This window comes from Papaver somniferum, chromosome 6, assembly GCF_003573695.1.
Source record: "Papaver somniferum cultivar HN1 chromosome 6, ASM357369v1, whole genome shotgun sequence".
Taxonomy (NCBI): Eukaryota; Viridiplantae; Streptophyta; class Magnoliopsida; order Ranunculales; family Papaveraceae; genus Papaver; species Papaver somniferum.
In genome coordinates, this window is record NC_039363.1 from 4,124,877 (window position 1) to 4,140,889 (window position 16,013).

Sequence of the window (16,013 nt, forward strand, 5' to 3'; positions counted from 1 at the left end):
ATATGGAGTTCATTTCTGGAATGAACTCTGCTTTTTTAGGTTTTTATATGGAGTTCATTTCTGAAATGAACTCTGGTTTTTTTAGGTTTTATATGGAGTTCATTTCTGGAATGAACTATGTCATTTCTGGAATGAACTTTGTATTTTTTAGGTTTTTATATGGAGTTCATTTCTGGAATGAACTCTGGTTTATATAGGTGATTTCTGAAAAAATAAGTAGAAATTAATAGGAGTTCATTTTGGCGAATGAACTGCTATAAAAAAAAGTAGAAATTAACACGGAAGGGTACTTTTGTCCATTTAATATTTTTAAATAATTATGGACCAAACAGTAAAAGCGTTTGACCAAAGGACTAAACTGACATGGGCCCACCTAAAAAGGGACGAAACGATATTTTTCCCAAAAACCAAAAAAAAAATTGCTTTCCCAACAACAGATTTCGTGAAAAAAAATTAATTGGCAAAGGCCTTACTATGTATGTTTGAGTTCTGGTAATTAATATCATTACTCAATGACTTTACCATCTATGACTAGTTAACTTGCAATTGTATCGACGTGACAGGATATGTTCATTTTCTTTCTTATTATCATATCTTTATTTATCTTAGTTTTTAGTTTGCTCATCACAATGGAATTGCAAAAGCCTTCCATTACCGGATAGATACCCCTGCTAATCTCTGGAAGGTGAGTTGAGGTCCCACCCTGCCTTTTGGTAGGACTTCAACCCGCGGGATGCAAGTCATTTCCGGTTCATAAATGGCTCCAAAACCTAACATCAAGAGCTTTTTTCTAAAGCTACCATTTTTTCTTATAGCAGTGTACACGCAAAGAGAGGTTGTGGGATAGAATCTTGATACAAGCAACAATATATAACAAGAAGTCTTTTGGATATAAAGGCAATACACTTTTACGGTCATCCCAGAAGAAAAACAATTGAATCACTAATAACGATGGTCGGACCACAGGTTTTATGTGGACTGGAATCAATTCTTACCTACTCTACTCCGATTCAGAATCCACTTTCTCCAAAAACTAGAGACTTTAAGGAAAAGAAAAACAATTCTACCCACAAACTGATTGATCAGGCCATTTAAAAAGTAGTCAGAGATGTGGGTTTCTTTCAACTTTACTCTCAAGTTTGATGGCTGATTGAGAAACAATTACAGCAAATATTGCCAGCTTTGCTTCTAAATAACTTGAAGTCCAATGGAAGAAACGTAAGACTAACAAAGAAAATGGAAACAAGAACTAATTCTAAGTGATCTCAAAAGTATTGTGCAGAAAAGACTGACGAAAAGCTATCAACGAAAGACTGAGGAAAACAAATTTTGTGCATACATGACTAATAACGCTTGAAGCCGCCTCAGACGCCAGATTTTTCCAAAATATACAACCCCAATCTCTGATTTCACTCATCTGACAAATATGCGCAGATCTTCCAGGCATTAGACTGATTTATACAAGCTTCAAAAATCGTCAAAACATAGTGACAACAAACAAGAACAACAGAATAAAGCTTATGACAGGCATAAGAATTCTACAAGATAAAGAGCAGTAATAAAATTGAAATCACAGTGAATTCTGAGAACTGAATGCAGTACACACCAAAATGTGTATTATTTCTCAAATCGACTGATATAGCAACAAATATTCGATAAGACACAATAAAAAAAGGTGGGTAGGAAGGTACTTGCAGAGAAATAAGTTTCCGGAATAAGGATCTTTACCTCATTAAGTTTGTTACTCGTACATTACGATGTAGATGACAAGCATGCATTTCACTTGTACAACTTGCAAAACACACGCAAAAATGAAAACATCAACAGTCTTACGGTTTACAAGTTTCGTCTTGAAATTGGACAAACATTACATAATTACGTTACCGGGTTTAGAAGTTGCAGTTCTTTGATCATTCCCCTGACCAATTAAAATTACCGCACAAAGCCAAGGAGTTCCCCGATCATCTGTATTAAAAATATCCAACCTTTGCTAGATATCTCAAATAATGCGGTTTTTGACAAACATAACCCATCATATTATTTATTTACATACTAAAGCCAGAAAAAGAGCAAGAAGCTCACAGAGGAAGAATTGAGCTCCGGTTGTGGTGGTATCTCGGTATAAACAACTTTGCACCACTTGAGAAAGATCGCTTCATGGAAATAGGTACGCTCTGCAATGATCTCCCTTTCGAAGAACTACCAATGAGACCCAAAACACTAGGATGCAAGCTTTTATTCTTAGGGACAATTGCCAATTCAGAATTTTTACTTCTAGCAGGCTGCAACTCTGGATTCACTTCCAATTCCACACGAAATGAATTACTCATAGAGAAACAAAACATTGATGAGAAATCCATTGAGACAGATCTCCTAACCGGCTGTATCGCATTCTCGAGAGGCCGATGATTCTCACCCAAGTCACTTACAACTCTAATTTCAGAATTAGGAACAGTAGAATCCTCACCTTCCTTTACCAAATCCACATCCCTTCTCACTTCCTGCAACTCTATCTCTTCTTCAATCCCAATCCTCGAATCACTAACCACACTATCCTCCCTCCCTCCTATCTCCACTCCACTACCAATCTCCGGAATATCAACCCGAGTCTCCTCCACAACATCCAGTTCCTCTTCTGGAATCGGCACAATAGCATTTGACACACCCACAGATGGGTTCGACACGATTGGTGCACGACATGACGGACAATTCTTATGATTCCTTAACCAAGTATCAATACAAGGAAGATGAAAAGCATGACTACACTTGGGCAAAAGACGAAGAGTCTCGCCTTCATCGAATTCACTCAAACACACAGAACAATCAGTTCCTTCAACCAATCCTTCCCCTTTCTTATATTTACAAACACTAATAGCATTTATAATTGCTTGTTCTAAACCAACAGTAGTAATATACCAAATTGGATGATAAATTACCGGTCCATCATTCTCATCCATGAACTCTTCAAGCATATTATTATCATCATCTGGGTTTTGATCTTGTGGTGGTGTATTTCTCCTCCTCCTTCTTCTACTGTTCTTCCAACAACACTTGACTATGAGTAAAATTGTGTAAAAACTCATCACAAGAAAGAAACTACCAATTATTGCAATCAAAGCAATCATAAAAGGTGATAAAAGAAGACTAGGAGGTGGTGGTGGCGGCGGCGGTGGTGGTGGTGGAAAGAAAGAAGAAAGTGGAGGCATATATTCATCTAAAAATGGGTAATCTGGTGGTGGATAACATTTGATTGGACAATCTGGAAAACAATACATACAATCAGGTAAAGATATGTTTCCTTCATATGGATTAAACAGAAATCTTCTATTATTCAAACCCATATCTGTAAAAACAGAGAAATGATCAAGAACTTACCTGAAAGGCTGAAACTCTGTTTCTGAGAGATTTAAGAAATTACAGAGGAAACTGAGAAAAGGGTTTGTCTGAAACATGTTTCTGAGAAAAAACTCATGGGTTTGAGTTTGGTGAAAGGATCATTAAAGAATTGAGGAGGAGGAAGATCAAATCTCCCTTTCAGCCAAGTGAAACTCAAGACTTTTACTTGTTCTCTTTAGTCAATAATGATAAGTGTTAAAATTCCAATGTGTACACGTAATTGGATCCTGGCTGTTGAAAATTTGTAAAGGGATGTGATCTGATGGTTGAGAAATGGACTACAGGTGTGTTATTGGTTGGATTAGTATTGGATACTGTGGGAGGTTTAAGAAGGGTAGATTATATTAGGTGTATCTAACAAGGAATATTAAGGACTTTTTTTGATGGTGTGGTTTAAGGTATTGGGACTCTTTTTTTTTTTTTTGGTAGGTATCCGTCCATTCGAGAATATTCAATATTACAGGAGTAAATTAATGTAATTTTTCCCCCCATTTTCAAAATATTTGATTTTGACGAGTTTCAAATTCACATCGGTCCTATCATCACACCTGATGAGTTCACCAATGTTTTACAATGACATCACCGTAATATATAGCCTGTTTTTGATACACTAGACGGATTAAAAAAAATTGCACATAGCCTGAGAAGATGTGCAAGCTTTTCGTATTACATGATTAGAGGAAAAAGAAATTGCGGGTCGCCATGATTTTATTTTAATTGTGGAGTAAATAGCATGTAAATGCATCAGATGCAAATACCTTCACTCCACTGTGAATGTACATGTACAACCTAGGCCAAAGACGCGTTTGAGTGAGCGGTGGGCATTGGCAATTTTCTTGAAATTGATCTATCAATCACTTCTAAGATCATAATTGTAGTGGGGAAATTGAGCACAAAAAGTCTTTGAGAAGGAACCAAGTCTCAATCGTCTTTTGCCCTTTTTTCTTGTTCCCAATTTGAGTGGATATGACATCAAAACTTATTCAACAAAACTTAATTTTGTTATACAAAGAAGATCATCTTAAAGACCATTTTTGAGCTTCAAGCTTTTGGTTTTGCATAAAAAATCTTGTGCCTTTTTGAGTGCAGTGTGACAGTGAACTACTTCAGCACAAATCCTATCACAAATTCCCTTAAAAACTCATCCCTTTGTTAAACTTGGAAGCAAATGTGCTATGTGGTTCTCAAGACATCAACATTTTCTATTTAGTGCTATGAACCTAGCCTAATTCATCACTGGGCGAGATAATTAATTTGGACTTAAAAGTTAACTCCCATAAATCAATCCAGTGACTCGCAATACACTCTTGACCTACAATCTGCCAAGTGATCGAAAGTTCATAGCATTCAAAATGCCTAAACTCTTTCCCACTTTCTTCGGTAAACTTGGTCTGAGCGATGGTTTCCAATTCTTCGTTGGATAATCCAGAATTTCTACGATGAACCATCCACAATACTTCCGTATAATGTTTGTCTTCATTACTAATGAATGCAATTCTTAGTTCTAGGCTCTTACTGTTTCTTATGGCTTCGTTCCGCGATGTTACAAAATGTCCCAATACTCCTTCCCAAAAATTGTCATTGTTCATTGGTCTCGCCATACGATGTAACCAACATCGAACAAGAGCAACATCTTCTTCCATTGTAAATTCCGGCAGCGGCATTCGAGTGCAGTAACTATGTGCTTGAGATGGACCATCTTTTAGAATTCTGAAACACGCTTCGTAACGAAAAGGCTTACGGTGAGCTTCCTCCCAATTTTCAAGAGCTGTTTGGATCACTTCATCTTCAGTTACACTGTTGAACTTTTCTCGATCAATTTCTATTACCAGAGCAAGAAATGGATGGAATGCAAGCCTAATAGATTGAAAACGAGCACGCAATCGACGAGCATCTCGGTTTCCTGGGTTTCCCGTCAATGAGACGAACATTGAAAAAACATTCTCCCAAAAATAATTGTCATGAGAAATAACAACACCAGTGATTAACCTATGAAAGAAATATGCTTTGCATAGAATTATATCCTCTTCTTGAGTAAACTTGGGACCACGATTTCTAACAGACATTTCTGCAAAGGAAGAGAGATGTAAAAAAATATAAGAAGAAGCAGATGTGATTTTGGAGATAAGAGGAATGAAATTTATAGGTTGAGAAAGAAAGTTTACCGTTGGAAATGGAAATTTAGCCGTTGGCGTTCAAAGAAAAATCGCCCGCGACTTTCCTTTGAACGCCCGTTTGAATTACCAACTCCTATTTTCTATTATATATACATCACTAGGTTTTATTCTAAACCAAATCAACCGATTTATTTCTCATCATCCACCATGTTTTCTAAAGGCAAAGCGAAGCAAATATTATGTGTCGAAGCAAAACAGGTTTTCCCATTATGTTTCATGGATAACCACAATCTTATGCAATGTCCTTGTATGTATTCAAAGTGTCCGCGGGAAGGTTGTTCACGCATCAGAATGGTGATTGAATCACAACCGGAAAAGCTCAAGTATTTGCAATGTCAAGATCCCAATTGTCCAGAGGAACCATATATGCTAGATGATGCTATGAAGATTAAAAAAGAAGAACAAGAAGAAGAAGAAAAGATTGCAACACTCTGCAAAAACTTCAAACTTAAAGCCAAATTGAAGAAGGAGTTATTACACTGCAAGCATTGTGGATATGAAGATCACGAATACAAACACTGTCCACAAAGAATCAGTTCATGCTCAAAGCACGGTTGCAAGACTTTTATGCATTTGAGGACTTCTTCTAAAGAAGACACATATGGAAGGAATTTCTGGGAATGTCCCAGGTGTTTTTTGGTGGAGTGGGCTGATTGAAGTTGTAGGACAAATCGATTCACTATGGTATTATGTTATTACGATTATCTTCATATTTGCACGTTAGTAATTTAAATTTTTTCTGGATTAAAAATTGCACCATCAATATTAACATCATAAATAAAAACGTACTGCATTGAACAACCACATCATACATGAAAATAAAAGAAATACATTAGATTAAAACAACTACTACATAGGCGTCATAATTCTCGGTGGGTGCTGGAATTACTAGAGTAGGGGATCGTATCTGTTGAGCACCATAAGAATGTTGAAACAAGCATGGAAGTCGAAAGGACGACCTCTGTGAGATACTGACCACACCGCTAGAGTTCTGGGTTCCACTTCATGTTCGGCTTCATCGTTGAGATTATTTTTGTGATTCTCCATTAGTAAATCCATGAACTCCAATACATGGATACTAATTGAACTAAAACGATGCGAAAATCCGTGAGAATCACGCCCATAAATGTTCCCTATTTCAGCGGTGAACATTCTGAAAACTTTCTCTCAGAAAGTCAACGTGGATACGGCCACATTACGAAAGACAACATCTTGTATGTGAAAAATGAAGGCTCCACAAGTAGTTAAATCCTCTTGTTGAGTGAATCTAACAGAACGAACTCTGGGAGGCATTTTTGTAGATGCTTTGAGAGTGAAGAATGTGTAGAATGCATGAATTTGGAGTTGAAATGAGGAGTATTTATAGAATTCAAAAAATTGTAGCCGTTGGATCACAAGAGTTTTCAGCCGTTCAGATGGAGCAGTTGGCGTTTTTGGGTCTGACGCTGGCGTTTTTAATAAGGACGCGGGCGCTATACTTGTTTATGCGCGTTCAACATTCAAACACTGGCGTTTTCTTTTCTTACGCCAGCGTTGGTAGGAATGACGCCCGTCATTCCCACAGATGCCCGCTGGTTGTTCCGACTCGATGTTCAAACCAACAAATCTGATGGTTTGAACATCAATTTTTCATGTTTGTTCATTCCATAATGGGAGAAAAATGAACAAACTCCAGGTTTGTTCATTCCATGGGAACTGCTCTAAAATAATTTGCAATGTCTCTTGCAGTGTTCTTAGGAGAAACTTTAGATTTTTTGAAATTCACGTTGCACCTCTCCTTCCATACGTGCCAAAGAACAGTTGAGCAGAATTCTGCCCACTCCGACTCCCCCATTTTTCTATGTTTGTTTAATAACAACCAAGATAGCCATTCATGAAAATCCCCCAAGCCCTTATATATGTCTTCATGTGTGAAAAGAAGTTCTTTCCAAACTTGTACAGTGAAAGTACAACGTATGAACAAATGAGTTAGATTCTCTTTGAGAATTACAAATTTTACAAGTATCTTCGGTATAATCGAGATGCTTTCCCACTCTCTCACCAGTAGGTAGGATAGCATGTGTTGCTTTCCAAACAAACATTCTAACCAAAATCTATCTCGAAACCAAAAATATGCAACAAAACCCAAAATTTACCAATATAATGATCCCAAATCTACATCATAAACTAAAATTTACCAAGTGATTCAACCATGCGAAAATTTTATTATTGAACAATTAATTTACTGAGTAATCTCAAAGTAATTTTTGTTGATAAAATCTGTTAAGAAACCTCAAATATGTTTTATAATAAAAAAATTTGTTTTTTTTTAAAGAAAATAGTGCAGTACCTGTTAATACCCAAATTTTCGTTAGGTTCTATCCGTCTTAACTAGCCAAATGACCTCACCTTTTCTCATAATAGTAAGAGAGAGAGAGTCCCATTTCCATTGTACCTTGTCCTTTCTTATATAGACTTTTCAAAATCCCATTCCTTTTATGAAATCATGTCATGTGTCCTAAACTCTTTTAATTACTATTGATGTCATTCCTTCTCTAATAAAACCTTCTTATTTCCCATTAATACCCCTCTTGTCCTTTTCATTTTATAGGTATCTTCTTGTTGGACTTGAGATTTATCCTCAAGTCTCCACGTCTCACGTCGGGCTTGCCTCCCCTTCGGGGGTATACTAGTCCGGCTAAAAGGGTAATATTTTTCATGTATCAACATTAATCTCCTGACTATTGGGTCACTTGCCAAATGACCCGATAGTCAAAGAATCCTTTTTGAGCGCCCTTCCCCATGATCCCTAGACGTGGTAGATTTTTTCCTTTTATCAGGTTGGCGGTCGTGGGCGACGTTCCAACTCCTTCGTCGTGCTAGATTTTCTCTTTCCACTTCCCGACGGTTACCATTCCCCATGCATAACTGCCACGTACAAACCCCAAGACCCTCTATATATAGGACTGCCAATTTTTTTTCTTTTCAATCTTGGCCTTTCTTCTTTTCTTCCAACACACCCATACAATCGCAATGTCTAGCAGCTCTTCAGTAGTTCTTCATCTGAGGAGTCTAGTGAATTCGACCAGCCCAGGAATGAGAACCCTGACAAGAACGAGTATTCCGATCGGGACGAGATCACCTTACCAGCCCCGACGGATGGTAAGTCATACACGATTGCTGAATTTACGAGTGGTCCTGCCTTAAAGCGCGCCCTAAGGCTAAGAGAGTTCCGCGATGGTAAACGCGTTTTCTCTTTAGATGACATCCTAGCCTCTCGCCTTCCGAACCGGCCTGTACTTCCTTACCCTTCCGTTCCCTGATGGCTTTTGCATCCCGAGTCAGAGACCATTGACGCCTTTGCATTTAAAACCCTGTCGTGAATGGCCATCCATTTGGGCGGCCACGATCTTCCTGCCATTGACATTCGATTTAAATAAAAAACTCACCCGGTGTGGCCGCATTGGGCCTCTCACGTACGCTTCAATCCCGGTCATGTGGTTACTCTCCGCGGGAAGTACATAGGTGCATCTGTGATATAACAAGGTTTTTCTGCCATTGGGCTCCTCCCTGCATACTCTCCTCACAGCATGGGGGGAAACCACTATCGTTTTAGAAGACATAGTCGCTCTTACAGGGTTACCGATTCACGGAAGTCATTCGTATGATGAGGCGACTGTCTTCGGAGCGCTGAATGACGGGGATAAAGAACTATGTACCTATTTGCTAAAATGCAAAGGTAACTCCCGTCGTGAACTAGTGCAGAAGAGCCAAGCGCCATTGGGCCAAAGCGGAAACAGAGCGACCACAGGCACAAGTAAGAAGGGGGCATCTTCATACGCCTTGAAAGGAAAAGACAAGTGGGTGGAGAGGAAGGCTCCTTCTGAGCGCCCCTCTGGTGAGCGCCTGCTATCTAGATCCATCCGTTCTTATGAGGCAATTCATGGTCCGTCGAATCCGACAGAAGCTGGTCCTGAATGGTCTGTTGAATTCAACCGTCGTGCTTATTTTTATCTTTGGTTGAAATATTGGGCTCCCCAGATAGTGGAAGGGAAAGTGCTCTCTCCTAAGCGCAAGAAGAAGAATCCCCGTGCATATCTAGCCGCTTTCATCTTGTTTTGGCTTTGCCATGACATTTTTGAATACAGTCCCCAGGATACCATCAAGGGTGAGCTCGTGCCACTGGCAGTGTTATTATCTCACGGCGTCTCTTTTCCATTGGTGCCGATGTTCTTTGGTGGTATGTACGCCATCTCGATCTGTTTTTTCAGGATCTTCATACGGTGGGTTCATCACACAAAATTGATACATGTATCCCGACTTCTTTTATGCAGGCTTGGTATTGGGAACATGTTCATCCGTGCGCTCCCGAGCCTAACGAACTCGCAGTTTACCGTGAATAAGATGTAGAGCAGGATGATGGTTCGGTCAAGAAGCTACATGTTACTTATGGCTACCCGCGGATGGCCCTTTGGAATTTGAAGGGGAAAGTACCCCAGAGCGATCTTGGAAAACATTTAGATGTGGCCAAGGATTTTGAGCCATTCCCCTATCAAGACGGTCGATCAGGTCCGACACATTATGATTTCGTTTCCCCCTTTGACGTGGAATTGGACTCAACAAAGCTCTTGTCATAGGCGGATTTTGATTCAGTGATGGAAGTGTTTCCTGGTTATCTTCCTGGTTTTTATGCTGGCAAGTTCTTCGCCGTATCTTACAATCCCGATCGCGCGGCTCGGCAACTGGGGTTCGACCAAGGGGTTCCTCATAGGTTTCCCCCTCCGGAAAATTCTAGAATCGAGCACATTTTCGCTAGCTTCAATTGTTACGTCTTCAAGGAGGCGACACATCTCTCTGATCGCGGGGTCAATTTTTCGTTCAAACAACTTATTTCGCGCGTGGCCTTTGGCGGTTACTGAGGGGCCCACAAGTATCATGACTTCATTCGGCGTCGCGCTTTGAACTTCTTCCTACACAAATCATCTCCTCCTCGTGACTTGACCGTTCAAGACCTTCGGGACCTCTACGCTTCTGGCCGAATCAAACTCTATGGTGCCGTAGCTGCCGAGCATCACCTAGTTCCACCTAAAAAAGGTCGCTCGGATCCTGTGCTGACTTCTTGGACCCCACCCGAGGGTCATGTGCCCGAGAAGTCGAAGAAGGGGTCGTTTTCTGAATGCAAGCCTGCGCGGCTAAATGTGAAGCCGCCCGCAGGTCCCTTAGCTTCCCAGGTATTTGCCATTTTCTTTGCCTTGTATTGTTGTTATTTATCACTTCATTCCTCCTTTATTTTATTTTGATGAGTTGGGTGGAAGCAATTACTTCCCCAGGAGACTCCCCCTGCTAGTCGCCTATGGTGGAAGCCCTTCTCTTATGTGATAGAGGAATACTTGAACATGCCTGAGTGTGATTGGACTGAAAGTAGTCTAAAGAAGAAAGATAGGCGGAAGGCAAACCAATCACCTTCCCCACGTACTTGTTCCTCTGATAACACCGTGCCCTTGCAGCCTCGTCAAATCCGCCGGAGCGGTGCGTCGCAACCTTCATTCGTGGATCAGTTGAGGAGTCTAGGGGTTAGCCTTTCCTTGGGGTCCAGTTGGGTGTCACCCTCCTTCATGTAACATTAGTTCACCCCCTTAGGGATGAAACCGTTCGTGGAAGGGGGAAGCCTCCAGTATCTCCTAGTATCGTGCTGCAATCGATGATCCCTTATGGGTCTAGCCGGTCAGTTTTTGGTGCGTCCTCGTCCCACGTGGCGTTAGCCGTTGATGATACTGCAGGTGATTCCCTATTTAATACGTGTCTTTGTTTTTGTTATTCCTCTCTCTTTGCCTTTCTCTCGTTTCCTTTCTTATAAATTTAAGTTGTCTTATCAATGATGCTTATTTCTCGTTTGTCAGGTTCCGCTAGTAGCTCTGAATCGTCTTCTAGTTCCTATGCATCTCGTCCTAAGGCTGCTGATACTCCGCTGGGTTTGTCGATTCCCGAGGTTGGTTTTCCCTTCCCTCTTTTTTTTCGTTCTTTCCTCTTCCTCCTCCCTTTTTTTTGACATGTTGTCGATGGTATTAGGATATAGGTAAGAAACGAAAAGAAACCACAAGGCCTGATATGGATGGTACCAGACGTGTGATCCCAAGCGGCGAGGGATCCTCTAAGCGGACTAAAGTGGATGGCGACGACTCGTCCATTCACTCGGAGAAGCAGGCCAATGCTCCTACGGTTTATATACCAACTACCCCTGTTGTATCAAAGATTCCGAGGATGTACGGTTTCGCTTCCCTTTGGTAGTGAGCGCTGCCGAGGCTGGAGTAGACCCTGCTACCCATAATCTGGTTCACGTCTTCTGGCTGCCGACAGTTTATGCTATCGCCTATAGGGATATTGTTCAGCATGGTGGCGGTCATATGGAGAAATAGGGTCTCTTGGTTGTTCCCTTTTTGTGTTATATGACTAGAAACCTGGTGGCTCTCTAAAAGAGTCACAAACTATACCTGCAAGTGCACAGGGTCTAGTGTATAGAACAGGGCAAGCAGGGTCGAACCACAGAGACTTGGAGTGTGCAAGTTAAAGAAGTGCTAAATTATTCTAAGCTATGAAAAAAACAGTATGTAACAGCAGTGGTAGAAGAATTTAGAAGTAATGGCAATGCTGTGGCTCAATGCTCAGTGCACAGCATGCAAGGCAGTGTAGATAGTGAATTGAGATGCAAGATTGTAAAGAACTGAGAAGTTGGAGTTTAGGTTGTTGAATCCACAGCCTAGTTTCATAGAAGTCCCTACTGTGATATCCTAGTCCTCTTTTTCCATCAAGGAGTATAAAGGTTCTAGCCTCAAATACCTTGAAGGTGTGATAAACCACCTGCAATCATGGAATGAATTAACCTTAAGATAGAAGTCTGTCAATCCAAGTATTGGTTGTCTAGATAAAGCACAACCAAGCAGAGATTAAACTACAAATGCCAATCCCTAGCATTACCCATCTGTTTAAAGCATGGGCAATCACAAATTGAGCTAAAATCAGTTTACAAGCTTGAATATACATCAAAGTGTTAACCTAACTACCTAGGATGCATGACATACTAGGTGAGAGTAAATCAATGTGTATTCAGGGGTTAAAGCATGCTTTTCCTTCTAAGTTCATGGAGCAACAGTGAATCAAACAGGGGATTCTTATCAACTAGGGTTTCATCTAAACCTTAACACAATGAATTAGAACATCATAACTTCATAAACATGAACTGATAACAAAAATTGGAATTGAACTGGACCCTTGAGCTTGGCTAACCCAAGTCTCAATTGGTGCTCTGGCTAGCCCAGGCATACCCATTACAACATCCCAAAGCATCTATTTATACATGCACAAGTTTTTCCAAAAACATAAAATTAGGGTTTCATAAAGATTGAAATTAGGTTTACCTAATCTCTGAAAACTCTCAAGTGCATCGACCCAATCTTCTATTTCTTCTCCTGATGCTACCCATTCCTTCAATTGCTCTCAATTTCGACCTAGTTTACCAATTTTACACGCTAGGGTTTTAGAGAGAAAACGTGTAGAAATTGGGAAAATAGGTAGCTAAAGAGAAGGGAAAATGATGGGATTAGGGTTGGTGGTGTTTTAGAAGAGATGGTGGTGGTTGTGGTGGTGGCAGAGAGTTGGTGGCGGAGCTGTTGGTGCGGACATGGGTTTGCAGACATGGAGAGGAAGGAGAAGGAAGAGATGAAAGAAAACCCGATAGAATTTTCTTAGGGTTCGTTTGGTTTGGGTGTATAGATATTAGATGCTTGGGTGTTAGACGGAATCATCAAATCTCGATGTTCTGCTTGTGAAAGACATCGGATGAGAAGATTATGGATTAATCCAACGGCGCGATGGAGATGGGTATGGAGCGACCATCGGATTCAGATGTAATCTAATCTGACGGCTGAAGATGGAGGCGGGTATGGATATAGAAAATGGGTTTGGGTAAGGGTTTTGGGCCTTGGGTATGCCAAGCACATATCTTCTTTAAGCACAATTCTTCCTTCTTGAGCCCATTTCTAGTCTTTTTGGTCTTGTGCGCATCATTCTTTGTGGCTTCCTTGCGTAATTTCTTCCGGCTTTTCACCACTCTTCTGCTCTTTTTGCTCCGCTATTCATCCAAACTTTATTTATTACCTAAAAATGCAAAATTAATTAATAAAAATATTTATTCTTGAAAACAAAGAAAATACAGAATATGGGATAAAATGTAGAATTAATGCACAAAAGATGAGTTAAATGCCAAGAAAAATATATAGAAATATGCACTTTTTAGCACTCATCAAATACCCCCAAACCTGAATTTTACTTGTCCTCAAGTAAAACAAAACTAAGGAAATCCTAACTATACCACTGTCGCTGGTCTCTCGAATGCATTTAGCGTATGCACTAAGCCTTTTAAACCACTAAGTGTCCCTAGTGGACGAGTGAAGTCTCGTGAAGGTTTGCTTAGAACGTACCTACAAAGTTCTAGGTCAAAATATAAGCTCAGATTCCATCAAATGTGACGTGTGCAAGTCAGTTTAAGCTCACAGCAAAATGGAGATGTCAATCTAGCTATCAAAGGCACAATCCTAGCACTGATAACAAAAAAAGACATGTGATAAGAGTGTAAAGTGTATCTACACATGTGTAAAGAAAGATCTGAAGTTATGACTACTAATCACCAAGAGATAGTTTCTCAGGCTAAGAACCAAGGTCGAAATCTAGCTAGCTGTCCGGACTTTACGAGAATTGTGAATGAGTTGGAGGTATTTCACAATTACTCGCGTTGTACATCAATGGCATACACCCTTCCTTGCTTATTACAAAAAAAAAAAACACAAAAGATGACTATTTACATGACTCTTATTTACATTGACTACTCTCTTTTATTTTTGGAACAAGAGAGGATGGAATTGATAAATACTTGTTTTTTTTTTGAATATATACATCGTTTTTTTTTTTTTTTTTTTTTTTTAAGGAAACACTTTTGATACATATACAAAAGGAAACAAAAATTACATGACACTTTGCAAGAGGTAGCCCTTTTTGATGCACCCAGTTAAATTCGATGGTTGTTTTTCTTAATGTAACCTCCACCTTCTATCCCAACCAACCAAAGAACAAGCTAGTCAAGTTTCGTTCAGTATTCTAAAGTGATTGGCAATCGTAACTTCCTATCAAACACCTTGAAGATCGAGGCCATACATGTATTGGTAGATCGTGCGCGTGCAAATTTCTTATCACAATGTGAATTGTGCTAGAATCAGGGTGCCTAAATATCTAGACTAAGACTCCTAATAATTACATATTTGCACAAGAGTCAACATTTCAAGGTAAATGAGCTCCATTTTTATGATTTTTCATTTTTTAATTTTTTTGAATTTTTTCGATTTTTTCAAAAGAAGAAGGAGTTCGTTTTCAATTATGGCATATTATCATGGTATCTACTCTATACCCCCAAACCTAAACTAAACATTGTCCTCAATGTTTCAAAATATGGAAAGAATTAAAATGCAACATATGGAAAGGGACATGCTGAGTAGAGTAAAAGGAGAGAGAATACCCGATTTCGGCGAAAGCAGAATTAAAACTCCGTTATTCAAGGAAAAAAAATCCAACATATTTCAGCCGAGATCATATTGGATTAGAAAAATATATACAAAAGGAATAAAAAGGGTTTTAAGAAATTGTATCTACTGGATTATATACAAAAAATTCACCATACACCAACAATCTAAAGAGTTGAGGATCAACCCAAAAGACAAAGTGTAGAGGTTTCAACAGCTTCACACAAATATAACAGGAAATAAACGCAAGTGAAACTGTGAAACAAAATGAGCTACCCCCAAACCTGGATTTTTCAACGGATAAAATTTTGGAAATAAAATCTCGCAGTTTTGGGGGTTCATCATGTACAAGGTCTAGCTCAAAGTGAACTGTGCTAGGGACGGGCAAACATGCTAATTCCAACTGTGGTTCCTCAAATGTATTATACTTAGAAGCAAAATAGTCCAAGAGGAATTGGGAAGCACACAGTTCCAAACCTAGATTAGGGACTCTCAGAAAAGTTGGTTTGACAATATGGGTACAAACCAAATCTAGGTTGGGTGGAAGGCCATCAGATTGTGACTCATGTAGGAGAATAGGTACGTCATTATCAATCAAATCAAAATCTCCTAAATCATCTACACATGTCACATCATGCTCACAATCATCAATCAAATTAGCAAGTTCACAATCAGAATCATCAACATCATCAACAGATTTGTCCTCATGCATCCGCAATTCAATGGAAACATCATATGGAATACTAGAAGAGATATCATTCATTAAGGTCTGGGCAGAGAAGCCTAATGTATTTGAACCCAAAGGTTCCATAACATCATCAGTATAGACATGTTCTTCTAATATAACATCATAATTATTATCATCCTTAACAAAACAAGAGTGTCCTTCCCT

General features: G+C 39.5%; 1 protein-coding gene across 3 annotated transcripts; it reads right to left on the minus strand.

Annotated features, from left to right (window-relative positions):
* Window positions 1-1,119: 1,119 nt before the first annotated feature.
* LOC113286726 (RING-H2 finger protein ATL54-like) lies at window positions 1,120-3,563 on the minus strand. Of its 3 annotated transcripts, none has more exons than XR_003329441.1 (2): window positions 1,729-3,562; window positions 1,120-1,417 (listed from the first exon to the last, which is right to left on the minus strand). XR_003329441.1 is itself a non-coding variant. In XM_026535326.1 (2 exons), exons 1-2 carry the CDS (start codon window positions 3,339-3,341, stop codon window positions 1,962-1,964), a joined length of 1,263 nt encoding a protein of 420 aa, XP_026391111.1. In that variant the 5' UTR covers window positions 3,342-3,563; the 3' UTR covers window positions 1,591-1,961. The 3 variants fall into 3 exon arrangements, 2 of the variants coding, with proteins under 2 accessions (XP_026391111.1, XP_026391112.1); XM_026535326.1 differs by lacking the exon at window positions 1,120-1,417 and having other exon boundaries at window positions 1,591-1,965; window positions 2,083-3,563; XM_026535327.1 differs by lacking the exon at window positions 1,120-1,417 and having other exon boundaries at window positions 1,597-3,259; window positions 3,376-3,561.
* Window positions 3,564-16,013: the final 12,450 nt, after the last annotated feature.

Excerpts from the sequence above, each read along its gene's own strand:
- LOC113286726 (XM_026535326.1), bottom strand. The coding sequence starts at position 3,341 with ATGGGTTTGAATAATAGAAGATTTCTGTTTAATCCATATGAAGGAAAC.